Source organism: Rattus norvegicus, chromosome 10, assembly GCF_036323735.1.
Source record: "Rattus norvegicus strain BN/NHsdMcwi chromosome 10, GRCr8, whole genome shotgun sequence".
In the NCBI taxonomy this organism is placed as follows: Eukaryota; Metazoa; Chordata; class Mammalia; order Rodentia; family Muridae; genus Rattus; species Rattus norvegicus.
The window spans coordinates 106950640-106978425 of NC_086028.1; the positions used below are offsets into that span (position 1 = coordinate 106950640).

The 27786-nt window shown below is 47.9% G+C and overlaps 1 protein-coding gene across 1 annotated transcript; it reads right to left on the bottom strand.

The window, feature by feature from the left end:
- Ogfod3 (2-oxoglutarate and iron-dependent oxygenase domain containing 3) lies at nt 1-27783 on the bottom strand. Its single transcript, NM_001013976.1, has 9 exons — nt 27577-27783; nt 26438-26655; nt 24189-24264; nt 23178-23220; nt 20995-21059; nt 20235-20291; nt 18348-18501; nt 7426-7549; nt 1-371 (listed from the first exon to the last, which is right to left on the bottom strand). Exons 1-9 carry the CDS (start codon nt 27648-27650, stop codon nt 235-237), a joined length of 948 nt encoding a protein of 315 aa, NP_001013998.1. The 5' UTR covers nt 27651-27783; the 3' UTR covers nt 1-234.
- Between the last annotated feature and the right edge of the window lie 3 nt (nt 27784-27786).

The following is a 27786-nucleotide window of genomic DNA, read 5'->3' on the forward strand; positions in this document are numbered from 1 at the left end:
TAACAGGCTCCTTCCTTGATTTACTCACAGATGAAAAGATTAAAACATCAGCAGATCAAATAAAACTCAGGGCAATTCATAAGGCACTTTGGGCAGCAGCAATGGGCTGAAATGGGAGAGATGAGCACACACTCAACCCGGCCTAGGAGTGCCTTCGCCGACAGGGCTGTATCGCAACACTAGGGTGTCGTGAACAGGCTTCCAGACATGGTACTCAGTACACGACCTAGCTGGTCACGTGAGTACTGGGTCCTCGATGCCGTGGTCGGGGTTGCAGGTGAAAGCGATGGTGATGGCGTAGCGGGTGCCCCAGAGGACTTTCTCCACTCGGTGCAGGTTCTCAGAACCTGAAGTAAAGAATGAGACTCGACCTGGAGAGAGAGAGAGAAGAGAGAGGTGACCTCTAGGCCACACTTGCAGGATGAATAGCAAGCAATAAACACAGCAGCGCTGGACAAGATGGAGAAACACTGACGAGGAGATAGAGAACCAAACCAGCAGCACTAGGTGTATAATGGGGGCGCGGGGCACCCCCTGTCTTCCTGGCTACAGGAAAGACTCTCTGTGGTGAGAAGGACAGAGGCTTGCTGGTGGCCTTCCAGGTCTGACAGATGGGAAATAAAAAGTAATCACAGGGGCCGGAGAGACGCTTCAGCAGTTCAGAGCGCTGGCTGCTCTTCCAGAGTTTGATTGACAGCATCCACGTGACCGCCCACAGATGGTTCTAACTCCGGCTCTACGGAATCTGATGCCCTTTCTGACTTCCATAGGTACCGTACACGGTTTACAGACATACATGCTGACAAAACATCCGTACACATGAAACAGAAATAAAGTTTTAAAATAAAAGAATCAACCATGGAGGATGATAATGATGTATGCCAAAATAGATGACCTGTGAAGACGAAACAGCGCCTCCTTGCAGCTTCAGGGCCGCTCCCGGTGAGGTGCCCTGATCTGCGGCGTCCTTCCAAACCTCGATCCCAAGAGAATGTGTACTTGTTTGAACATCTAACTGGCCTGTACGCACTTTTACTGTAAGTGCTTACTGCTCAGTGCTGCACTCAGCTTTGTGACGTCTGAGGGACACTGGGCTCCGGAAGGCGCAGCATCTGACATGCAGCTGGGCTCCAAACGCTCTATGACAGCGCTGTTCCCCTTCTGGCCACCGCATTTCTTCCTACTGGGACTTGCCTCTAAACCGTTAAGGGAGAAAAGTCCATCTGACCGGCACCACATCCCGCTGAGAGGCTTACACAACCCAGGGAAAGCAGAACGGAGAAACCAAGCGTGAAGAGCCTTGAGCCCTTCCTTCCTCTGGCACCGGTCAGGTGCTGTGAATGAATGGCCAGGCTTTCCAGGGTGAGTGGAGGCACCGCTTTCTGAGCCAATGTGTTTTTAAGGACATTTGGTCCTTCTTTGTCAATTAACCTTGAGATGTAGAAACAAGCAACCAACCCAGTGCACAGCAGGGCCCCATGGAGGTGGCATCTGTGACCCTTAACCCCAGTGCACAGCAGGGCCCCATGGAGGTGGCATCTGTGACCCTTAACCCCAGTGCACAGCAGGGCCCCATGGAGGTGGCATCTGTGACCCTTAACCCCAGTGCACAGCAGGGCCCCATGGAGGTGGCATCTGTGACCCTTAACCCCAGTGCACAGCAGGGCCCCATGGAGGTGGCATCTGAGACCCTCAGCCATCTTGGCTGTCTGCCCTCTCTGTCCCTTAATGCCAGACACACTTTCGTGTGGCAATGTTCTGTATCAATGCTCAAACACTGATCAGGATTAAACGAACAACCAACCAACCAACCAAACAACAACAACAACAACAACAACAACAACAACAAAAAAAAAAAAAAAAAAAAAGACTAACAGAATCAATGCTCAAACATTGCCCCATGATGCGAAATCTCGGTTTTATATCCTGAACCGCAGAAAATTCCAAGGCCGGAAAAAAATGCATATAAATGAGTACTTGTGCACACCACAATCGAGCGATAAAACAAGACTACTGAAAATCTCAAAAATAGCAGGAAAAAGTGCACAGCATACACAATGAACAGCAGCTGGCAGAACTGAGTTCAGTTCCTCAGAAGCAGTGGGAACTGAAATTAAAAACACAATATTTTGCTCAGGTGTCCCACACCTTTAACCCTTTAACTTGGGAGGCAGACAGGTAGATCTCTGTGAGTTCTAGGCCAGCCAGTGCTACATAGTGAGACCTTAACTTTAAAAAAAGAACAATGAAAAATATATTTTAACCCCTTTGTTCCCACCCTCTCTGTCTCTCTCGTGCTTTCTGTGATCCCCTTTACCAAGATTCAGTAGTACGGCAGGCACTTGGGGGCTTGTTTTGCTAAAAAGCTCGCTAAGGCAGGAGGAAAGCCGGGCATCTCTGCCTCCACTTGTCTGACTCCTGCTTGACGCTGTGTAGGCAGGCTGAGCACTGAGGACTACCACCTCTACCTGAGCATCCTACAGGCTGAGCACTGAGGACTAACTACCACCTCTACCTGACCATCCTATCCCCTTAGGCTAGCAGCACAGAACTATCATTATCCTAGGCCTGCAGTTGCCTTTTATTGCTAGAGCCTTGTAGGACAGTCCATCCTCCAGATGAGGGTCATCACCTGTACAGGTGAGCGTGCAACGTGGAGCAGAGCTGATGGTTAAAACAATTTCCTTCCACCCTGGAGAACCAGCATGGAGAATGCGATTAACTGAACCTCACCTTGTCCTGGAGAACCAGCATGGAGAATGCGATTAACTGAACCTCACCTTGTCCTGGAGAACCAGCATGGAGAATGCGATTAACTGAACCTCACCTTGTCCTGGAGAACCAGCATGGAGAATGCGATTAACTGAACCTCACCTTGTCCTGGAGAACCAGCATGGAGAATGCGATTAACTGAACCTCACCTTGTCCAAGGTGGCTTAAGTATGCACACCTCTTACCCTTTGATTAAACCAAAGCTCATGTTAGTACCTCAAAGGTGAACTTGAGGTTCATAATCTCCTTTATTTACTGGTTAAATCCCTTCACCCTGCTTTTTTAAAAACAGACATTTCACTGGAATGTAGCTCAGGTGTGGAGTGCCTGCCCAGCACTCATGAAGCCCTGGATTGGTTCTGCCCAACGAATTAACTGGAGATGGTGGTGCATGTCTGTAATCCAAACACTCGAGAAGTAAAGCAGAGAGAAGAGAATCAGTTCAAAGTCACCCTTGGCCACAAAGTGAGAGCAAGGCCAGCCTGAGGAATTCTGAGATATTTGAGAATCTATTTCAAAAAGGGGGTAGGATGGCTCAGCAGTAAGAACATTTGCCGCTCCTGCAGAGGACCTGGGTGCAGTTTGCAGCATCCACACTGCAGTTCACAGTCGTTTGTACCTCCAGGGCATCTGGTGCCCTCTTCTGACGTCTGTGGACACTGCATTCATACAGGGCACATACAACACGCAGACTAACACACAAATAAAATAAAAAGGAAGAGATCTTTTAGAAACATTTTAAGCATCATGCATGGTGGCCTAAGTCCATAATCCTAGTAACTTTGTGACTAAAGTAAAATGATCACAAGTCCCAGGTCAGCTTGAGCAATATAGTGTGACCCGTCTCAAAAAATAAAAATAAAGAAATAAAATTTAAAAGGAAGGGAAGGAAGACAGACAGGAATTTACTATCCAGTGAAAATAAAATAAAATAATGAGGGGCAGCTTGCGGTGTGGTGCTCATCTGTAAATCTCAAGAGGCTGAGGCAGAGGATCTGAAGTTCCCACTCAGCCTGGGCTACAGAGAGTGTAATCCTGTTGCAAGCAAAACATAACAATCAATAAAGAGTGAGACCCAGGGCTGCGGCTCAGGTACAGTGACTGACTTACATCACGAGAACCTGGGCTTATCCCCAGCACCACTGAGGGGGATAAAAGGTAAAGTGAGGACACTTTCAGAAACATCACCGCAGCCTCCTTGCCACAGGCTGAAGGGACAGGCTGCCAGTTGGAACCCTAGACAGAGAGGAGCTGTTAAGTACTAGAAATGAAAGAGCTATGGAAGCTCTTGTAAATGAAAGTGTGAGGTGCAAGTGTGAGGTAGAAGTGTAAGGTATGAGTGTGAGGTGCAAGTATGAGGTGCAAGTGTGAGGTAGAAGTGTGAGGTGGAAGTGGAGGTGAAAGTCTGAGGTGAAAGTGTGAGGTAGAAGTGTAAGGTATGAGTGTGAGGTACAAGTATGAGGTAGAAGTGTGAGGTGCAGGGGTTGGGGATTTAGCTCAGTGGTAGAGCACTTGCCTAGCAAGCGCAAGGCCCTGGGTTCGGTCCCCAGCTCTGAAAAAAAAAAAAAAGAAAGAAGTGTGAGGTGCAAATGTGAGGTAGAAGTGTGAGGTGGAAGTGTAAGCTATAAGTGTGAGGTACAAGTATGAGGTAGAAGTGTGAGGTGGAAATGGGCCAGCCAAACACCTTAGTATTTTGCTTTAATTACTCCACAGATTCAACACAACTCAAAATAAAATTTCTATAGAAATTAACAAGTACAGTCTAAAATTCATTTGGAAATGAAACAAAAAAAATAATTTGGCAATCAAAACGTTTAAAATGAGGAACAAGGACTAATACCACCTGCTTTCCAGATCGTAGGGCTATAGTGGTTGAGACCCTGCAGCAGAGGAGCCTCCGAGCCAGAAGTGTATGGACAGGGTCTATGGGTCTGTGACAAAAGCTCCAAGGGTCACTTCATGGGTAAGATGGTCTCTTTCACAAATGATGTAGGAACATTTGGAAACCCATGTGCACGTAAGCGCTGCCCTAACCTCACATCACACATCGATTTTAGTTCAACATGGGTCAGAAGCACAAATATAAAAGCCATAAAGACAAATAGACACAAGAAAAGTCCCTGTACTCATAGGGTGGCGAATATTTCTTAGACATTATCTTAAAGTATAAACACTAAAAGAAAAAGATCAGCACCAGGCTGGACTTCTTTTTTTTTTTTTTTTGCTTCTTTTTTTCGGAGCTGGGGACCGAACCCAGGGCCTTGCGCTTCCTAGGCAAGCACTCTACCACTGAGCTAAATCCCCAACCCCCAGGCTGGACTTCTTAAGAGCTTCAGCTTGGAATTCCTTCAAGAGAAGAGGAAATAAAAGCAGGTTTGGCAGAGCACATCTGTAATCCCAGCCCTTGGTAGGTGCTAGCAGAGGATCAGGAGTTCAAGGCCAGCCTCGTGAGACCATCTTAAAACAAAGAAGCACAGGGGCTGAGGATTTAGCTCAGTGGTAGAGCGCTTACCTAGGAAGCGCAAGGCCCTGGGTTCGGTCCCCAGCTCCGAAAAAAAGAACCAAAAAAAAAAAAAAAAAAAAAAAACAAAGAAGCACAGAGAGAGGGATGGGAAGAAGAGGAGGACAGAGACGAGGAAAGATATCGTAAGCCAGGGAGACGGCTCATGGGGAAGAGTGCTGCCAGCTTGACCAACAGGAGCCATCTGGGGGCACAAGTGGTTAGGGAGCACATAGCTTCAGGGCATGTGGCTACAGCATCACCCTCTAAGGAGTGCCCCCTGGATGCTGGTTAAAGCCTCCCTCTTCTGTGACCAGGTGACTGAGGGCAGCCAGCTGATATAAAGAGGCTCAGGTTGCAGGCCCTAGCTTCCTACAGTGACCAGATATCTTCACAGCTGCAGACTGCAGGTCTCCATCTTGTGAGGGAGAAATACTGTTGCCACCTTCCTTGATGATGGCACGCTCGCACACCAACAGATGGTGGTGGTGCTGATAGGGCCAGGGTAGGCTTCAAACCTCATTTACTCTCAATGAGCTCCACTTAACTCTGACAGCGTAGAAGTTCCCATCTTTGAAATGAATGACACGAGAGGCCTCGGGGTCACAAAATGGTAGGACCCTTATCAATGGAATCAAAATATCACCCCCAGGCAAGGACAGACTGACGTGGACAAACAGAGTGATGATGAGCAAGGACACCCCAGTTCTCAGAACAGGGCACTGTATGGAACCCACGATCCCTGGGAAGCGCTCTCTGATGGCCACCTACTTCCTTAGATCAGGAATTAACTTGGCAATTGAGAAACCGAACCACAAAGTGACTTAGGTTTCTAGAACCCTGCATGTTTCCTCATGTGATCATAGCCCCTGCGTGACAGGCAACACCAAAGCCTTGCTGGCTTTCAGTCCATAAAGTGCTTGGAACCTCTAACAGGTGACCTGGGGTTGCAGCACGAGATCTGGCTGCTGTGTGTGTGTCTGTCCTTTCTTCATTCCCCATTGCCTGTTAGTCAGTCACAGGCTGTGCAGGTCACAGCAAATACCAGTGCAAGGAACTGCTGGATCCGCAGTCCAAAGGACTCCCTGAATCACCTTGTAGGAACACCCTTGCTCCTGGGATGGGGCTGTCAGTAAGCAGAGAAGTGACAACAGGACCACTTAGCTTGTGAGGGTGGCACTGTGGCTGACAGGTAGAACATGATACATAGGACTTGCTGGTGCAATGGCCAGTGCACGTGTCTCTGTTTGTCAGCTGGGTCTTGGCCAAGGACAGAGACTACATCTCAGGAAGGTGGGCCACCATTCCTGCACTTTCCCACACAGGGAAAATTCCTGAGTCACCAAAACCATCACCTGTGTACCAGGATCTGGACTCAGTTTCCACCTCCTAACCTAGGCTTAGTTTCTATCTCCCTACCAGGACCTAGGTTCAGGCTTCATCCCCTACTAAGACTAAGGCTCCACCTCCCCACTAGGACCTGGCTCAGACTCTGCTTTTTCCTGGCGCCTGGGCTCAGGCTCCCCAGAGGTAGGAAGGGATGTTTGTATGCTCCCTAGGGAGAACCATGCGGCATGGGGCTGCAGAATCTGGGTCTCAGGCCACCATGGATATGAGCCCTGAGGCATGTGCTATGTAGGACATGATAGCATGTAGAACAGCATCTCTCACTACACTAGACCTACCACTTAATTATTTTTATTGTGATTCTGTGGAGCTAGGGATCACAGGGCCTCATGCATGCCAGATAAGCGCTCGCCACTGTGAAGGTCCCCAGCCAGTAGCACTCAACCTTAAGTTGCCAGATCCCTTCAAAGAAGGCATTGAACATGCAGCAGAGTCTGGTGAGACCCTGGACACCAATGTGATACTCCTAGGAGCCTGGCTCTGCCAGTCACCTGCAGTGATGCTGGGCAACTAACAAAGCTGGCCTCTGGGTGACCAGCAGGTCCACTTAGACAAACCCATGACCAAGCCCAAGAGATGTAGGGTGAGAGTGTTCTATGAATGTAGTATTGCCTGGAGTAAAGCCCACCTCACCCACAGCAGGAGTGTGTGTGTGTGTGTGTGTGTGTGAACATGCTTAACTGTCATGAAGCTGTATCCCAGGCCTGTATCCCATACCCTAGGCAACCCACTGGCCTGTGTCTTACCAGCTCTGGGCTCCACTGTCTTGTTGGACCCTTCCTCCATGAACACAAAGCGCCCTCCACCGAAGTCCTCTAAGTAATCCGATAGGTAAAGCAGCGAAGTGTAGTCAAAAGAGCCGTAGGTCACCTGAGGGGATAGAGTATAAGGGAGCGGGTCAGACTTCTCAATTCTTATGGGGAATGAGGCTCTTGTTTTTTTTTTTTTTAAATTGTATTATTACTTATGTGTCCATGTGTGCCATGTGTGTTAAGGTGCCCAAGAAGGCCAGAGGAAGGTATTAGATCCCTTGTAGCTCACTCTATAGGTTGTTGTGAACCATTCAATGTGGATCCCCTCTACAAGGTCAGCAAGTTTTCTTTTTTTTTCTTTTTTTTTTTTTTTTTTTTTGAGCTGAGGACTGAACCCAGGGCCTTGAGCTTGCTAGGCAAGAGCTCTACCACTGAGCTAAATCCTCAACCCCCCAGCAAGTTTTCTTAACCATTGAACCATCTCTCCATCCCCAGAAATGAGACTTTGGACCCAGCTATGCTCCAACAAAGCTACATGGAGGGGTGGTCAATAGAAGCTGGTGCAAACTGGCTCCTACCTTGGCCATATAGCAATGTGAACAGTGTATTGTCTATAGAGAAAAGCATGCCAATTGTGGTCAGCTGTGGAACCGTCCCAAACTTTCTGGGAAGATAAAATATATGCAGTATGAAGTCTGCCTTCAACCACATTTCTGAGCACTGTCAGCAGCACTGAGCACACACTCCTTGCTGTACAGCTATCCCTACCTCCTGTGCTGGCCGCTGCATCTTCCCAAACTGGATGGCTGTCACAGTGGCCTTAACTCCCACCCGGGTCCCTGGCACTCATGATTCTGTGTTCTCTTTGGGGATGAGGCATCTCTGGGAACCTCGTGGAGGCTCAGACAGTTGTCAGTGTGTGGTACGAGTGCTCCACTGGGTGCAGGCACAAGTTCACTTGTGCTCATCCATGCTTTTCAGACCCTCATGTTCCTGGAGCACCCACGGCACAGAGCCTCGCCCTGGGGGCCATGATATGGGTCTTGAGGAGGAAGTAGCAACACTGCTGAGCAGCACCAGGGGCAGAGGAGAGCCTGCTCCCTCACTCGGTGCTGGCTCCAGTTCAGGTATGATGAGCTGATGATGCATTTCCTGCGGCCTTGGAGCCTTCTCCATAGAAGAAGGAACCCTAACCCCAGAATGTGGAGGTTTGTACCCAGGATCCCCACAGAGCCAGTGCTGAGGGCATGGGATGCTTCCCTTCTGTCTCCTACAGTCCCACTGCACTCTTGGACTGGCTCAGTACAACTGGTCTCTCCCTCTCGTCCTACCGCTCCTGCATACATCTCTACAAGAGCTCCCCACAGCAGTTCTTACTCAGGCCTTGCTCTGGTGAGCCTACACTAAGAAAACAGATATCAAGAGAACAGAGCAATCGAATACAGGTAAAATGTCAGCAGATGTAGAGAGAATCTCTTGTGTGCACTTTCATGCACTTATGAAAGCCTCACCTGTTGGCCTATTAGTTTAGGCAGGAAATAGGAGGTGGGAGTCATGGCAGGGAGAGAGGATTGTGGAATAGAGTCAGACGTGGGAGGGGGTTGATTTACCCCAACTTGGAGGAAGACAGCTGTATGAAACTGAGGAGAGGTATCCAACCATGTGGGGGGTCTTAGAATAGAATAAATGGGATAAATGAGTTATGAACTAGTGGGCATGACCCAAAGCTTTTGGTCCAGGCAATGATTCATAATAATTCATAATATTCATAATATTATTCATAATAATCCAGTTTCAGAGTTGGGGAACAAAGAGGCTGGGTAGAAAAGCCCACAGTTACAAGCAGAACCGATACTCCATAATGTATCAGAAAATATGTTTTACACCAAAGTGGCATGGGTGTGAAAAATTCTACTACGGCAACTGAAAACATAGAATAGAGGTCTGTCTAACAAGAAGCACAGAATAAGCTGGGTGTGGTGATACATGATATGTGCCTGTAAGTGCCTGTAATCACAACTCCTGGGAAACAGACACAGAGAGATCAAGAGTTCAAGGTCATCCTCAGAGACACAAAACCACAAAACCACACACACAGGGCGGGGGAGGGTGTCTAGGAAGAGGCTTCAGGGTAACAATTCTTGCTAGGCCAATATGAGAATCTGAATTTGAATCCCTAACATTCACATATGTGTGTGGGTGTAACTGCACATGTCTGAAACTATAGCACTGTTGGGAGTGGGAACAAGAGGACTTCTCGGGCTTGCTAGCTGCCAGTCTTGCTCCAGGTTCAGTGAGAGACTTTTCTCACAGTAATAAAGTAGAGAGAGATAGAACAGGACACACAACCTCCTCCTTGCCCTCCACACATGAGTGTACACTACACACACATAGAGCACACACCTATTCACACCAGATGTGAAAGTATACGCTATCCCGAAAAGTCCCACAACAAGTGCTCCATTCTGACTTTTAGGAGAACTGTCATCGAAGCAGGATCCATCCATTAGAATACTCCTGCAAGGCCTATCAGATGCATTGAGACAACACTGAGAAAAATGCAATGCTTAGAAATCAGACAAAATTAGTTTGTTACTGGCTTTGTTATTTACATAATTCATAGAACCAGAATCCACAAGATCATTGGTTGTTGATGCAGTTATACCCAGCTGAGAGTAGGGCTGACAAGATGGTTCAGTAGGTGAAGGCACTTACCAGCAAGCCTGATACTGGAACCCACGTGATACAAAGAGAGAACTGATTCCTGCAAGTTGTTGTCTGACTGCCACACATACATCATGAGACAAGAACACACACACACACACACACACACACACACACACACACACACAGAGAAAGAGAGAGAGAGAGAGAGAGAGAGAGAGAGAGAGAGAGAGAGCAAATAAACACAATGTAATAACAGAAAAGAAAACCAGAAGGTGGAGAGATAGCTCAGTAATTAAGAACCTTCTAGAGAACCTGGGTTCAATTCCCAGCACCCATACAGTGGCTCAAAGCTATTATAAACCACAGTGCACCATCTTCTGTGGGCACACATGTGGTGCACAGGCAGATATGTAGGCAAAACACCCATCCATATACAATAAAAATAAATTAATTAAAAAACATAATAGAACAGGAGAGAGAATTTAGAAACTCACATATGAACTTATGAGTAACTGGTAAATCGTATGAGGGATACCCCCAGATTACTGGGGAAACCACAGGTGACTTTGACTTTCACAGGGGAAGTGACAGACCTCTGCCATCATCAGACACCACAACATTAACTTGTCCTAGTTCCAAATGTATGGACAGCTAGAATGTAACAAGAAAAATTAGTAATATTAAAATGTTGTCATTCTAGCACATGGGAGAAGGATCACTATAAGTTCAAGGACAGGCTGGGCTACACAGTGTAGCCTAGACTACATACAGAGTGAGAATCTGTCTGAGAAATAGAAAGGAAAGAGGAAAGGCAGTGGGGGGCAGGGGAGATTGAGAGACAGACAGACAGAGAGACAAACAGACAGACAGAGGAAGAGGGGGGAGAGGGAAAGGGAGAGTGAGAGGGAGAGAAAAGCTTATAGAAGAATAGTGGGTTTTGTTTGGTTAGGTTTTTGTTTGGTTAGGTTTTGGGATTTTGGTTTGGTTTGGTTTATTTTGTTTTTTGTTTGTTTTGGTTTTGGGGGTTTTTTGTTTGTTTGTTTGTTTGTTTGTTTGTTTGTTTGTTTTTTGAGACAGGGTTTCTCTGCATAGCCTTGACTGTCCTGGAACTCACTTTGTAGACCAGGGTGGCCTCAAACTCAGAGATGGGTCTGCCTCTGCCTCTTGAGTGCTGGGACTAAAGGTATTTGCCACTACCACCCTGCTAGGGGCATGTTTTTAAAACCTCCTTAGGTTGGTAGAATTTCTAATCCAGATTTCAGAGCAATCCCTTGTTCATCGGTACATATGTATGTGTATACATACATACTCAAGAGACTGAACCCTACACAGAAGGTCATACCATATGCCCGTGTGCTCCATGAAGACTGATTGTGAGTGAAATGTGGCAGTCGTAAGTAGAATAGTCTCTACTGGTAACTGTAGCAGATTAAAAGCTGTGTATTCACCCAAGGTGACTGTGGCCGGTGCGACTGTGTGCTGGAAGGTGTGTTAGTTAGAAGACGCTCTAGGGCCAGTGAGATGGCCCAGTGGGTAAAGGCGCTTACGTGCTTGAGCTCAAACCCTTGAGCCCATGGAAAGGTGGAAGAAGAGAATCAGTTTTACAGAGTTGTCCCCTGACCTCCACACATACACATATGCCTGTACATACATACCATGTACACACCACACACCACACCACACACACACCACACACACACACACACACACACACGCAAATGCACATGCACAGTAATAATACTACATATTTTAAAAACATTATTTAAAAAATAGTTCAGTGTCCGAATATCTAGTTTCCTTTACAAACAATGAAAAGGAAAAGATGATCCAACAGGTAAAGTTTAAGTTCAGTCCCTGGAACTTGTACAGAGAAAGAAGGAAAGAACCCACTCTACAAAGTTATCTTCTGAACTCTGCACATTTACCATGGTGCATGCATTCCAGTAATAGAAAGTTAAATTAGCCTTTTTTAAAAAAAAGCACTACAGGAGTAGACCTGCTAATGGTGGGGTTCTGTGGATGAAACTACTGACTTCCAGGTCAAATTTGCCATCAATTGCTTAACAGGAAAGGAAACAACTTCAAAGAATGTGATTCTTTACAAATGACAAGACACAGTATTTTATGCCTTCGTTTTTGTATAAAGGTAGTAGGGGATCGCAGGAGGTGGTGGCGCACACCTTTGATCCCAGCACCTGGGAGGCAATGGTAGGTGGATCTCTGAGTTTGAGGTTAGACTGTTTTACAAAGTGGGTTCTAGCACAGCCAGGGCTACACAGAGAAACCTTGTCTTGAAAATTCAAAATAAAATAAAATAAGAATCCGTCCATTGTGTTGATGTGGGCAGCTGAGGGGTTTCTGGGAAAGGGAGTTCTTGTCTTTTTACACTCCTTTCACTTTTGAACCTTGTAGGGCACGTTACTATCCAATCAACCAAACCTAAAATGAAGCACGCTGGCGAGAAGTCACATGGCGTGGTGCCCTGCAGAACACTGTGGCAGTCGCCCAAATTTCCACCTCGTTCTGTTTCACTGAAGCGATTTATTTTTCTAAGACAGGGTTTCACTGTGTAGCTCTGGCTGTCCTGGAATGGACTATGTAGACCAGGCTGGCCAAAGTAAACATCTGATCAGGAAAGACAGGCCTCGCATGCTGTTCTGGTTCTCTGATAGACAGGTAGAGAATTTAGTCATGGGCCACAGGGATCTTGGAAGTAATCACTGTCTGCTGGGCAGAGACAGAAACTGAAGAAGAAAGACGGGCGTGCTGGTACTACTTCTGATCCTAGCACTCCAGAGGTAGAGGCAGTACCACTGTGCATATGAACGTGTGTAGGTATGGACCATGAAAGACTGCAGGTGCCCTTGGAGGCTGGAAGAGGAATTCAGTGTCAGTCTCAGTTGTATAGAAAGTTTAAGGCTAGCCTGGACTATACAAAGACACAATCTCAAGACAAACAGGCAGACGGAATTCTTGGATCCGAAAGCCACACTGGGTTGCATCCCAGTGATAGGAGAAGGAGGTAGAGCTGAGGGACAAGGAACTAGGAAGTGGAGCCTTGGGAACATATTCTGAGATTCTATCACTGAGTCTCATGAAAAGAAGTGAAAACGTAGTGCGGATAAACGTATGTAAAGAACGGATGTCCTCGAAATCTCCAAACGCAGTGACTAAGCTCACACTCAACCTCTGAGCAGTAACCGAGCTCCAGAAAAATAATTTTAACACTTTCAAAAAGGGGTTTGAGAGATTGCTCGGTGGTTAAGAGTGCTTGCTGCTTTTGTGGAAAACCTGGGTTTTCCAGCAGTACCCACAGCTTACAACTGCAGGTAACTATAGCCCCAGGAGACCGGAAGTCCTCTTCCAGGCTCCAAGGGAACCTCCCATCTTTCACATGTACATACCTACACACACTCACATATATAGACATAATTAAGAATAACACTTAAAACTGGCCAGGCGGTGGTGGCACACCTTTAGTCCCAGAACTGTGGAGGCCAAGTCAGGCAGATCTCTGAGTTTGAGGCCAGCCTGGTTTACAGAGCAAGTTCCAGGGCAGTCAGGGCAACACAGAGAAACCCTGTCTTGAAAATACAAAACAAAACACAAACCAAAAAAAAACCCTGCACATAGAGGCTGGAGAGGTGGCTCGGCAGTTAAGAGTGCTGACCACTCTTCCAGACGTCCCAAATACAGTTCCCAGATATGGCAGCTAATAACCATCTATCACTCCAGTTCCAAGGAATCTGATGTCTTCTTCTGACTTCATGGGCACCAGGCACACATGTAAGCAAAAACACTCATACACATTTTAAAAAACTGAAAACAAAAACCAAAAGCTTGCACACAGAGAAACAGCACTGAGAGCCTGGGACGTAGCTCAGTGGAGTGGTGCTTTCCTAGCATGCATTCTATACTGGGTTCCATCCCAAGCACCAAAAGAAGAAGAAGAAGAAAAAGAAAAAGAAAACACTGACCAGGCATGGTGATGTATGTCTGTCATACCAGCACTTGGTAGGCAGAGGCAGACAGATCTCTGTGAGTGTGAGGCTAGCCTGGTCTACATAGTTTTAGGATGGATAGCCAGGGCTACATAGAGATCCTGTCTCAAAAACAAAACAAAACAACAACATCAACAACGAAACCACACAGAGAGAAAGGTCATTGCTGAAGCATGACTACAGGGGCTTGGGAGATGGCTCAGCAGGTAAAGGTGTTTGCTAACAAGTCTGAAGACCTGAATTCGATTCCTAGAACCCCCCATGGTGGAAAGCAAAGCCAGACCCCAGCAGGTTGTCCTCCCACCTTCACACAGGCACCGTGAAATGTGCATGTACATACATATACGCACTCTCAAAATAAGTGTGACTAAAAAGATATTATAAACAAAGTTTCAGAACAGACTGATTGTCCCTGTATTTCAGAGAAATCGTTTTTAAAGATTTGTGTTATTTTTATTTGTGGGTATGTGCATGTGAATGCAAGTGCCCACAGAGGCTGGAGATCTTGGAACCCCTAAAATTAGAGTTACAGGCAGTTGTAAAACACCTGATGTGGGTGCTGGAAATTAAACTTGGTTCCTCTGCAAGATCACTAAGTGTTCACACTTACTGAGACGTCTCTGTCTTCCATAGAGCAGTCTTACTGTGTGACACTAAGCAACGGACTTGACTTCTCTGAGCCTTAGCTCCCTCTGAAGGAATAGGAGGACAGACCAGGGCTTGGTGACACACACCTTTAATCCCAGCATTTGAGAGGCCAGCCAAGGCTACACAGTGAGACCCTGTCTCAAAAGAAGGAGTTTAAAAGACTGTACATGTTTTCTCAGGCTGGTTATGATTAGTTCAGGAACTGGATGAGTGAAGCAAGACACTGTAGGTGGGAAAGCTGCGGCTCTCAAGGGAGGGTGTTACAGGTGGAGGAGGTGTGATGGCTTGAGTATGCTCACCCCAGGTGTAGAGGGCCGCAATAACATTCGCCACCACTAGATGGCACTGGCTTCCACTGTGCCCCACGTGGAAGGCCAGGATAGCCTCCGCCATTACAAGATGGCGCCAGCCTTCGCCGCGCCAGCCGGCTCCCTTTCAGGAAGTTAACTGTGCGCATGTGCAACAGTGCCTTCGTGCCAGGTCTTTGCCCACTCCAGGGCGTGCCTTATGAGATCATGGGTAAACAACCAATCAGGTGTGGATGCACTGCACTAGGGTGTATATAAGAGCGCCATGTTGGCGCGGCGGGCCCTTCCTCTTTTAAGATTATTATAAAGTTGGTCACAGTAAGGATTTCTATGTACCCACGTGTTTCTTGCCGGCAGGAAGTCGCGAGCGGGACACCCAGGGAGTGGCACTATTAGAAGGTGTAGCCCTGTTGGAGTGGGTGTGTCACTGTGGGTGTGGGCTTTGAGACCCTCATCCTAGCTCTCTGGAAGCCAGTATTCTGCTAGCAGCCTTCAGATGAAGATGTAGAACTCTCAGCTCCTCCTGCACCATGCCTGCCTGGATGCTGTCATGCTCCCGCCTTAATGATAATGGACTGAACCTCTGAACCTGTAAGCCAGCTCCAATGAAATGTTGTCCTTATAAGAGTTGCGTTGGTCGGGGTTGGGGATTTAGCTCAGTGGTAGAGCATTTGCCTAGGAAGCGCAAGGCCCTGGGTTCGGTCCCCAGCTCCAAAAAAAAAGAACCAAAAAAAAAAAAAGAGTTGCGTTGGTCATGGTGTCTGTTCACAGCAGTAAAAACCCTAACTAAGTCAGAAGGTCATGTTGAACAGAGAGACAGACGGTGGCACAGTAGCCACGGTCATCCCCAGGCCTGAAAAACACAGCAGGAGTGAGAGGTGTGATTTTAACAGCTGAGCTTCTTAAAGGACAGACTTCAATGCAAGGTCAGAAGTTTCTCTGCTTTGTCAGTTCTATGCTGGTGCCTAGTATATGTTTTACACACACACACACACACACACACACACACAAATACACACACACACACACACACACACACACATATATATATGTTCACTCCTGGGCCCCTCAGTTCATATTTCTTGAAATGATATTGCAAGAAGCATACCAAGTGTAACAGGCATTCCTGTGAGCACCTACTTGCAGGATCCCCAGAACATACTGCTGATGGCAGATGCTATAGCGAGTTTCCAGGGCCCTGTACAGCAGGCAGAAGAGTACATGCCTGCCACATGCAGAGCTGTTTCCAAGGGATGTCAGAGAGAACACTCACAGATCAACATTTAGTTAATAAAGGTGACTAGAGAGGTGTGCCACAAAGACAGTGCTGTGTGATGTGGACAGGATTTCAATCAAATTAGAACTCTTTCCAACCTGATGAGTCATTCGATTAGCAAGTCTGGGGTAAGAGATAAGAGTAAGGAGACTCCGAGGCCTGTGCTATCTTCCACAACTCCCCACTGCCGCATCCCGAATTTAAAGACAGAATCAAGTGATTGATCGCCCCAAACAGAGCACAAAGCCAATTCCTCCTGAGCAAGTCCAAACCCTGCCCTTCCCTGCTGCTCAGGTGCCTCAACCAATCACCATAACAACAGTCATCTCCTAACAAGGACAGAGTGAGCAGCCGGCCCTCATAGGTAACCAGGCCTGCAAGAATGTTCTTGAAACTTAACAGGGCTTCATGCAAGACTCCTCTGTTTGTGGGTGTTCGTCTCTGCTGGCTGACTTGATGAGGTGAGTGCTCCCCAATCCGGCATCCACCCTAGGCTAATACCAAAGTAACCCCAACCCTGCAAGCAAGTCAACAGGCTGTGACTCCAATAGTTTCTGCAGTGAAACTCAAAAGAAAGCGAAGATAAACCACATCAAACATCGAAAGATCCAGGCAGAGCATGGGAGGATGCAGGATCCGTGCCCGGTTCTGACCCCTTAAAAACTTCAGCATGCCCTCACATACTGCAAAGGGGCCTCCTAAACCACACAGTTGCCTGTTACCAGGCTCGAAGGAAAACGTGGGGGCAGATTGTGGCACACAAGGGGTGACACCTTGGCGGCTGCTGATGTTTGGAGAACTGGGTGGTGGGCAAGAGCCCTCACCTGCTGCCCACAGTGTAGGGGGAAGAGACCTTCATGGAGAAGGTTCATGTTGGTGACTGGGTATAACTGGCCTACAGGGCTGAGAAATCTCAACAGGGATGAACTGACCAAGGCAAGATAACTATTTAGAAAACAGAGAGAATACAAGAAGCCAAAAGGTTCCTCGCTCTCTCTGCTCTGACTTTGCTCTTCACTAGCTGACACCCCAGGAATTTTCATTACTAATCGGGCCACCTGCAAAATAAACTTACCCACTTTCCGAGAAACATCACAAATTATGATTGCTAAGGTGGCTAATAAAGTATGACTGATGGTATCTTCCTACATGTGACCTACATACAAACAAGGAGCCATTTTAATGAATAGAGTTTTAATGAATGGAGTCTTTTTGTTGTTTTGAGACAGTATCATGTAGCCCCAACTGGACTCAAATTCTACATGGCTGAAGGTGATCTTGAACTCGTGGTCCTCTGCTTCTAACTCCCAAGTGCTGGGGTTACAAGTATGAGACATCTTGCCTAGTTTGTGGGATGCTGGGGATTGAATCTAAGACCTTGTGCATGCTAGGCAAACACTCTATCAACTGGGTCACACCATCAGCACGAATGTTTTATCTCTAGTAGTTCTTCCTTCTCTAGCAACAAGACTGTACCTAAAATAGACTCTTTTCAAGATCAACAACACCCAGACCAACTCTCCTCCGGTGCATCTTGTCTCCTGACCTCATCAATAAACTTTCTAACTTTGCTTCCAATGCATCCTAACTTCTCTTCTGTGGCAGAGGTCAGGGACACAAGTGAACCCTCATGGCTATCCTGCTGTTGGTGACAAGGTCTCAGGGGGGAGAAAAAGGAAAAAACTGTGGTGGAGAGAGGACTCCTGTGGGGATATGGAGACCTGGGCTAGGAAGCATTGAAAGGGACCCTCTGCTTTCATAGTCCAACCAGAAAGGTTGCACTCGGATTTGGGAACAAGTATGACAAAGGACACCACAAGGCCCATGCTGCTCCAGCAGCCACCACACCTTCTGTTCCAGCCCTCGACACCCGTGACACAAATCTCTTCACCTAGCTGAAAATGCACCCTGGAACCTCAGGAAGAAGAGGTCTAAAATAGCAATCAGAAGATGTCGAGCGGACTCCTGGAATCCTGGTCACAGACGAGAGAAAGAACCCACACACCAGATGCTTACCTTGTCCACGTGTGCATGCCAGTACTCGTCGTGAGCCGTCTGGGCTTCTGTGCTATTTATTCGGGAGAAGAATGTGGGCTTTGTCAGATACAACAAGGATGCACGGATGCCGAAAGCTTCAGCAATGGTGAGCTGGACCTTCTGCCGAATGTCCCTGCAGAGGACAGGACGGGTCAGTCTGACGCTTTCTTAAGTCTTAACGATTTCAAATGTTTCATAGAGTGAAATGAGTTGGAGTATTCTCTTTCAATTTTCCACCTAATTACAAACCTCCACTCAACTTTTAAACTTAAGAGCATAACAGACCTTTGGATAAAATTCAGTAGTTAGTGTTTTCTGCCTTTAACTCTCTTGAATACCACCTGCAGGTAGCAATGTCTGTAAAGAACATCACTGTGGCTGGCAATGGTCTTCGTGCTTGCCATTGCAATCGTTTCCTTGCTGTCACCCAGAAACCCAAGTTTCATGTTCCCTCTGGGCTGGCTCCTAGGTCACAAGTGCTCAGGTTCTATGTGTGAAAGGAAGGCCTTGTAGAAGGTGCTCTCTCTGCTGTTCTGTGTAGTTCCAGGAGGTTTGTGTGTCCATGATGTCAAGAAGAATGTACCACTCAAATGTTAGGGGTGTGTGTGTGTGTGTGTGTGTGTGTGTGTGTGTGTGTGTGTTATAAATTTATAAATTGTGGGACGTCAAATGTTACAACTATCACAGTACAGTTTCTGTTTAAGCCAGTGTGTGCACACTGGGAATAAACATCAAAACAAAAGTAAACTAGTCAGGGCTGGGAGTACAACCAGTCAGCTGGAGACAGTCGTGGGCTGGCGTCCTAAGTCTTAAGAATACCAGAGTAGAGCTATATGCCAGGAGGCACTCTCGAAAGTGGCTGGCAAGCTCCTGTTGCCTCCATGTCACCTGCAACATTGGAATCACACATGCAGTGTGCACTCAGCGACAACTCACGGCTGCCACTGCCAGGCACACAGCGTTAGTCAAGCCCTTCACCTGCTCTCTGGACCAGAAGCCTTGGCTTTGTTTAGCAGCTGTTTCCCTGGGAACATAATGAAGGTAAAATATGAGCTGTGGTTTCAGGCAATGTGGCTGATCATTAGTGATGGGTGGGCATGGGGCTCTGATGGCCTGTTCAGTGCCTTGGCTGGTTCAACACAATCTAGTAGGTGATAAAACCACATAAAATTCAACACACACACTCACGCATGGTTACAGGTAAAGCCTGGAATTCTGAACAAGATCAGAGCGCTGTACCAGTGCCCATTCTGGGAAATGATGTCATATTGCAGTTAGGTCATACTAGTGACAGGACTAACTAAACAGTGTGTAGAATCTCCCTGTGCTTAAACGCACATCTTAGTGATATTTTTTATTTTTATATTTTAAATTTTATTTGTTTTATGTATATGAGTGCTTTGCTGCATGTACACCTGCATGCCAGAAGATAGCATCAGATCCCTTTATTGATGGTTGTGAGCCATTATATAGGTGCTAGGAATTGAACTCAAGATCTCTGGAAGAGCAGCCAGTGCTCTAAACCGCTGTGCCATCTTTCCAGTCTCTTAAGAATCTTTAAATAAAAGCTTTAATTTAAAGAAATTCCCCAGATGGGCAAGCTGCTCTGGGTAAGGGCTGCATGTGACAGGTGCTGGGTTGTGACCAACAGCAGGGCATGTCTGCCGCAGGACCAAGAGGGCTTAGAAAGTATTAGGGGAGCTGCCCGCTGCCCAGAGACAAGCTGAGCTTCGTCTACATCCACAGGTCCTGACTGACACAGGGGCTATTGCCCTGGCCTGATGTATCAGGACATCGCAGAACCGACCTCAGCCCCCTTTGTATATCTGGCCACACCCATCTCTTCTTGCTCTCCAGCTTCCTTACCTATATAACTGAAAGTCCTCCTCGGAGAAGATAGTTTGTATTTTATCCCCAAAGTATCTGTGAGATAATGAATAACATTAGCAGGTGTTACCAAGCTTTCCCTTGCTTTTTTTTTTTTTTTTTTTTAAACAGGGTCTCACTCTAGCTCTGGCCGATCTTCAACTTAGGGCTCAGGCCACAGGTATAAACTCCCACACCCAGCCTCCTTGTCTCCTCTAATCAGTCTTTCCTCAAGCTAACCAAGTCTCTCAAAGTAGATCTGACATATCACCTGAGAGTTCTTCTGTTCCTACAATGATAACTATGTTCTAGAGAAGGAAAAGGGAGGGGGAGGAAGAGGGTGGGAGGGAGGGAGGGAGGGAGAAAGGGAGAGAAAAGGGGAGAGAGAGGAAGAGGAGGAAGGAAGGGGAAGGGAAGGAGCAAGAGAGGGAGAAAGAGAGAAAGGGGGAGAGAGGAGGAAGAGGAGGAGGAAGGAAGAGGGAGGGAAGGAAGGAGGGAGGGAGAAAGGGAGAGAAAAGAGAGAGAGAAAGAAGGAGGGGGAGGAGGAAGGAGGAAGATGGTGGGAGGAAAGGAAGGAAGGAGAGGGAGGGAGGGAAAGAGGAAGGGAGGGAAACCAGCAGTTGACGGAATGATGGCACTGAGGCTGAGAACTCTCTCAGGTCTCTCTCTAGCCCTAGAGGAACATCACAGCTCTCTGAAGCCCATGAGGCTGCTGGACGTCACCTGCACCCTACCTCTTCTACTTCCTCCAGCCTCTCACCTATACAGGTTCACAAAGTGTTTCCCAACAGACAGGGCTCCCGAGTGCAAGTCCAGGATAGATGCCTGAAAAAGACAAATGTGTGTGAGATACGGTCGAGTTAGAAGCCAAAGTTGAACAGTTGCCACAGTCCATTGTATAAACACTCTGCCTCTGGCTTCGTAAAACCCTGCCTTGTACACTGTCTGCCTGGACAAATACGACTCTCTCTGTTGTCCAAAGAGTAAAGCAAACTCTTCCGCCTAACATTTTCAGAAACAGTCTCCAGACACACTCCCCAGACACATCTGAGGATGGTTATGGTGAGTCACAGCCCACCCTATTCACTCCCTCTTTCTTTCTTTCCCTCCACTAGGTCTGTAAAGGTGAGGCTTAGACACATGGCTCTGCCCATGTGTGCAGTGTGCATATGTGCAGTGTGACCAGTTTCTGCGTGAGTGCACACTTCTGCACACACACTGATTACCACCCTTTCCGTCTTCCCTCTGTTCTCTGCCCTTATCTGCTAGCCCATCCTGAGCATCTGAAGCTCCACTTTCTATGGGAAGCTGCCTGTGTTCTACTGAGGTGGAAGAATGACAGATAGACCTGTGATGTGCTTCTTTCCCTGGCATAACTCACGTTGGTTCTCACAGCTAAGCACTGGGGCTAGTCACTGCATATGAGATGTGATAGACCTGCTGGCCTATCCCTGTGATGGCCTTGGGTTCTTCTGTGCATGCTGGCCACAGGTGCATGTGGGCATGTTCTCGGGCTCCCACTTGAACACTTCATGTATAACTGCACATCAGTAACCTTTAAGAAACTGTCGAATGTTTTCTGACCTTAACTGCCCAACTCTGAGTCTTTCCCTGTATCTCAGGAAGAAAGCAGACACCAATGTGGGCCACTTTTCCCCGTGCATGGCCAGTGGCAACAGATAGCAGGCCCCTTTTCTTATTTCTACAATTACTTAGCTAAGGTGTGGCTACAACATGGGTCTAATGTTTACTGAACTTAAAGATATGAAGCCTATTACACGAGGATTCTCAAGGCTGAATAAGGAGGAGGCAAGTCATTCATTGACAGTCCTTTAGCAAATAGCTCCCTGAACCCAAATGAACTACATAAAAGGAATTCCACTTTCAGAACTCTAAAGAGAGAGTCATGGATGAAGTTGTGCAATCGCAGAAATAGTTTGAAATTATAACGAAGTCTGAAAGACAACCTTCTGCAGATTTGATTTCTCCCCCACCCCAGACTACAATGCAATGCAATTGCCAAAGTATGCGGGGAGAGGAACCTGTCCTCAGACATTCCCTCACACTAAGCAGAGGCCAAGGTCCCAGGAACCACTGCCCAACTGTCCATTTACAGGGGTGTGGAGCCCAGTTTATTCCTATGTTGTACAGAATGAGAACCTCCAGCTGTGAACGAGTTCATTCTCCCACCTTTGAGGACAGAAGTCTAGAGCCAAGGAGGTGCGGGTGGCACTCCTTGGCTTCTGGCCTAAGCTCTTGGGCATGGCCCTTCCTTGTCCTCCAGTGTCTGTACCCCAGGTTTGCTTTGGTTTGTGGCCATAGAACCCACTTCCCACCTCTATCTACACATAGATTTTCTCTTGTTTCCCTCTGGCTCTCTCTTACGCAGACAGACACCTGTCCTTGGACTTGAGGTCCCCGATAAGGACTTTCCCTCAATTACAACTACAAAGATTCCATTTCCAAATTACATCACTAGTTCCAGGTGGACCCTCCATCCCGTTCCAGGTATGATCTACCCTTGTGCAAAGGATCATGGGCCTCTGCTGGCCAGCTGCAGTGGGATCCATCTTAAGGACTTTGTCTTTCCCAGCAGCCACCTGGTCACCAGGCTCCTGATTCCTTTGTCAGCTCCCTCCCGCTTTCTTCTTTCCACCCCTCCCCTATCCTCCCTATCCCTATCCAGAAGTGCCAGTGGGACCTGAAGTCAGGCAGCCTTAAGAGATGGCCGTCTGTGACTTTATACATTCTCTTCCCAAGAGGGATGTATTTTGTGCCCACTAGGCAGAAGGAGTACCAGCCACTGTCTGAGAAGCACCGTGGACATACCAGCCCATGCCTCTGGTGGGGAACAGATGCTTCTGTGCATTCAACGCTTTCTCCTTCCCTTCCAAGGAGAGCAAACTTAAAACGTATCAAGAAAATGGAACGGCGCCAACTCACCCCTCCATCCGATCCACCTAGGGAGAGCCCTTTCTCTGCTATTCTGTGGGGGTTAAAAAAAGAAACAACTTTAAATCAAAATTTAGTTGACGGTATTATCCACCAAACTTCTAGGCGAATCATCCATCAGTATCATAGTGCCTTACAGATGGGTCCTGCCTGTTTAACGTTTGTGATGCAAGCAAACAAGGAAACTCAAAACTGTAGCTCTCAAAGGATACATCAGCATCCTCTTGCTCTAACACAGCCTACTTGAAAACCACTGGCCTGATTCTGAACTAGAGCAAAGGAACCTCTTAGCTTGTCTGTGGTCTGACGGCTCCCCGATAGATGGGGATTTTGGTAATGAACTGAGAGTGCAGTCCAGACTGTCAAAGAGCCATTCCATCCACCCAATTGAAGAGCAAGCAGCTTTGACAAAGCTACCAGGGAACACTATCCCCTCGGTAGAGCATTAATGATGCTCGGGTATAGCAGATGTATGGGATCAGGGCAAGGAGCAGGATACAGAGGACGAGCTTCCTGCTGGGCATAGTAGCAGAATTAGCATAAGGATAGAGAAGAATGGAGCTCGTGGGCCAAATGAGGGGCCACATACTGAGTCTGAACGGCTGGTCGGAAAATGAAATATTTCTCAAGATCCTATTTTTAAGTCCACACAAAGAAAGCTCCAGTATCAGCTGCTTCTGAGCTGGAATTTATGAGCCACAGAGAGGGGAAATGTTACCTGCTGGTTGTCAGCTAAGGCTGAAGGAGCACTTGTCTACACAGCAGAGTAAGCTTCCTGGAGAGAGGCTGGGCCTCTAGACTGCTCAGTCAGCCGAAACATTGCTAAGGCCACCGTCATTCCTCAAAGGAAGCAGGAAGCTTGCCCTCTGACCCCCAAAACCCTTGACGAACTACAGAACTATGAGGGTTCTCTCAACTCTGTTGTTGCCCTGGCTCAGTTCCCAGTCACTGTTTAACCCGACTCCCGGAGGCCTTAGACAAAGTGCATGGGTGCACGGGTACCTGCGAATCTGCTCCGCCTCCTCCCTGGTGATGACGATGTCAGTGACACCTCGGCCACACTTCCTGGGGGTGCAGCCTGGAGGGCCAAGGAGAGATGCTGACTTTCAAAGCCGCTGCCCCAAGATCATGGCCAAGCTGACAAAGTCCTCCATGATGACCAGGGGGCCAGTTTGGCTAAAACACCTACTGAAAAGTCAATTTCCGATAAAAAGTAACTTTTCACTGGAATTTCGCCCTAGGCAGAACCTCAGCTTACATCTCCTTCTTGTCAAGTATCCTGGGTTTCCCACATAGGCTGACCCTGTCACTGCCCCCAAACCCTGAGGAAATAAAGAAGTCCCCAGACGTTGCATTGACGTTTTGGTTTTGATTTGTCTTGTTAGAAACATGGTCTCACTATGTATTTCAGGCTGCCTCAAGTTTAAGATCATCCTGCCTTAGCTTCCTGAGTTCTAAGATTACAGGCTTGTGCCAGCACACTAACAGTCTAGCAACATTCCTTCCTTGCTCACTAAAATCCCATTGGAAAGTTCTGACACAGCCCAAGCTGAGCCTGTCATTCTGGGCGCCATCCGTCTCCAGGACCACGGCACGTGCCTGTCATACTCATCTCTGCTTTATCTCCTTCACCGCTGTGTCATGCAGACACCCAGAGGACAGAAACTGGAAATGGCTTTGATGGGAGAGGGCGTCATGGCGTTCAGGGTTGTAGGAGAGTAAAGCATCAGCAGCAAGTTCAGCAAACAACTGGTCCCCGTAATCTGGCAGTTCCCTTGCTGAGTGAGCTGTGTGCTCTTACTGGTGAGATGGGGCCGTAAACTCTGGCTTTTTGCAAGATATGCTGCTGGTAAACTGTCATTTAGTGTGTGTGTGTGTGTGTGTGTGTGTGTGTGTGTGTGTGTGTGTGTTGCAAATTAGGATATTCCAAGTAAACTCCCAGGACAGAGCATCCAATACAACAGAAACATGTTTATTTTATTGACTGCAGAAGGAGAAAATGATGTGCCCTTTGTCCTTGTCCACCCAGTCAACAAAGCACTCCTCTGCCATCTCACATGTAGCTGAGTTCTTGTGCATCACGACAGCGCCCCCTTGTGGAAGAACATGGAAACAGGGAACCTTTTCTCCACTCACATTAAAACATTACTTTGAATAAAAAATAAATCACCCTTACAGAGCTGGGCCCTGATGCTACATTTGAGGAATAGAATGCATCTGGATGGAATGCTCAGGAAAACAGCAGCCCAAGGAGACCTACACCCCACCCCACCCACCCAGTCCAGAGGTGTGTGCTCTCTACGCTGCTGACTGTCCTCACCTGGCCCTGTGGCCCTGACACTGTGGCTCCCCTCTTTTCCCCTCAGCCCAACCCCAGGACTCCAGCTTGTAACTAGCTGGGTGTCCCTTCTTGCCCCAAAGAGGACCATCAGCAGAGCTGTGGACTGGGGTACATTCTTTTTTTTTTTTTTTTTTTGGTTCTTTTTTTCGGAGCTGGGGACTGAACCCAGGGCCTTGCGCTTCCTAGGCAAGCGCTCTACCACTGAGCTAAATCCCCAACCCCATGGGGTACGTTCTTGTCCTCATGTTTTCTGGGTACTCTCACTTATCCTAATTTTTCTGGAACTTTTTTCTACACTTATTATTTTATGTGTGTGGACACACAACATAGTGTGTGTAGAGGTCAGAGAACTACTTACAGGAGTTGGTTCTCTCCTACTATGTGTAGGTTCAGGACACTGAAATCAGGTCGTCCGGTTTGTGTTATGTGCTTTAAAGGTCACGCCATCTCACTGGCCCTTTCTCAGCTCCCTAATCCTGTTTCTTCTCTGCAGGTAGCCTCTGGGCACAGAAGGTTACTAAGGTGCTGCCTACACCTGCGTGGCATTGGAGGCCAACCCTGAAACATCTTTATTCTCCAACCCAGTGTGAGCTTGCCTATCTGGGAAGGGAAAGTTTGTCTCTAACCACATGTATCATTTTAAATGATTCCATTTGTAGCAAAAGACAAGGTTGAGCTTCATTTCTGTCACCTGTGCATCTGTGTATAAGTCTGTCCACATGAATGCAGGTGCCTGTAGAAGAAGTTGGATCTCCTGAAGGTGAAGTTACAGGCGGTTTTGAGCTGCCAATCAAGGGTATTAGGAACTGAACTCAGGTCCTCTAGAAATGCAACAAGTGTTCTTAAATACTGAGCTATCTCTCCAGCCCCTTACCAGTCACTCTTTTTTTGAGAAGCCTGTGGCACATACCTTCAAACCTTCGGTGACCGTCATAGTCCTCAGAGCAGGGAACCTCAATGAACCTGCCTTCTAGGACCTCACCACGATGGGCCACAACTTCAGCAACATCATCATCGATCCCTGCACTACTCCAGAGCAGGAATGTGACCAGAGCAAGGCTGACCCCAAGGGCCACAATCCTTAGCCATGTCCTCTGTGCCTCCTGAGGCAGCCGGTCCTTCTTGGTGCTAAGGGTAGAGAACAAAACCACTGGATGCAGCCATCATACTAAACACACCAATCAAAACCACAAGCTGTTCACGCTGGATGTCACCAGGCTTGGGCTGTGCCTGCATTGATCTCTGATCAAAATGGATGGACCCCAACAATCCTGAGATATTGTAGGTACTCGTGGGCTAATTATGAAGCAGCTGGTGTGAAATAAGGCATTCGCTTTCATCCACAACCCACTCAAGCTTATCAGGATGCCCACCATGCACCACCCCTTGGAAGAGCTTCCTAGGCAGTATGTGGTCTTGAAATATAGGTTCCATTTCTTAGTTACCAATTCAGGTGTGGGTTTGACAGAGGCTCACAGGCCAGTTTTGGACAGGTGAGGTGTTAAAGGCTGAGATGAGATAACCAGCAGAGGGAGATGGGGCATGCAGCAGAAAGGAGACATAAAGACTCGGAAATGGTCCCTAGCGAGAGAAACCTGCTCAGGAGACTGAAAGCAGCTTCAAGGAGCTTCCTGTGGATAGGACCTCTGTGCAAAGCTTGGAGGTGGGCAGCCACATGGTGATTTCATTATAGAAGGGGTGCCGCAGGATATTCCAACGAAGTCACACCCGCAACATATCACACCCACACTACTTCCACGCCCTCTCCCTAAGTCACGCCTGCTTGCGTCGCAGTAGGGCTGGCTCCACCTGACACCTTCACCCAGGAGCCAACCCAGACACAGGTCAGACCCCGCCTTGTCACGACCACGCCCCATCCTGTCAGGCCCCACCCCCCGGGATGGCCACACCCCACTCTGCCACAGACACCGCGATCACGACCACGCTCCACCTCCCTCCGACCCAGCCCTCGGAATGGTCATGCCCACACACCAGTCAGGCTCCGCCCGCTGTAGCGCGCGGCCTCCTGGACCCGAAGGATCCCGCTACCTGTTCGCGTGCCGGCGTTCTGCTGCACTATTTCCTTCGGGAACTCTGGGTGGTCCTCTCCGCTGAGGCGCCATCGGGCGAAGCCGTCGCAGAGCCAGGCGGGACACGAGAACCACCAAACTCGGGGCAATAGCTGCGACCGCGAAAGCGAGGCGGGAACGGTGTAGGGACGCGGGAGCGACGCGCTCGGTCCTCGGCCGGCTCGCGGTC

What these genes read in the sequence shown, in the direction of transcription:
- Ogfod3 (NM_001013976.1), bottom strand. Translation starts at nt 27,650, where the DNA reads ATGGCGCCTCAGCGGAGAGGACCACCCAGAGTTCCCGAAGGAAATAGT. An exon ending in GAACGCCGGCACGCGAACAG is followed by an intron (nt 26,656 to 27,576) that starts GTAGCGGGATCC and finishes CTCTACCCTTAG; the next exon opens with CACCAAGAAGGACCGGCTGC. An exon ending in CGGTCACCGAAGGTTTGAAG is followed by an intron (nt 24,265 to 26,437) that starts GTATGTGCCACA and finishes TTGGCCCTCCAG; the next exon opens with GCTGCACCCCCAGGAAGTGT.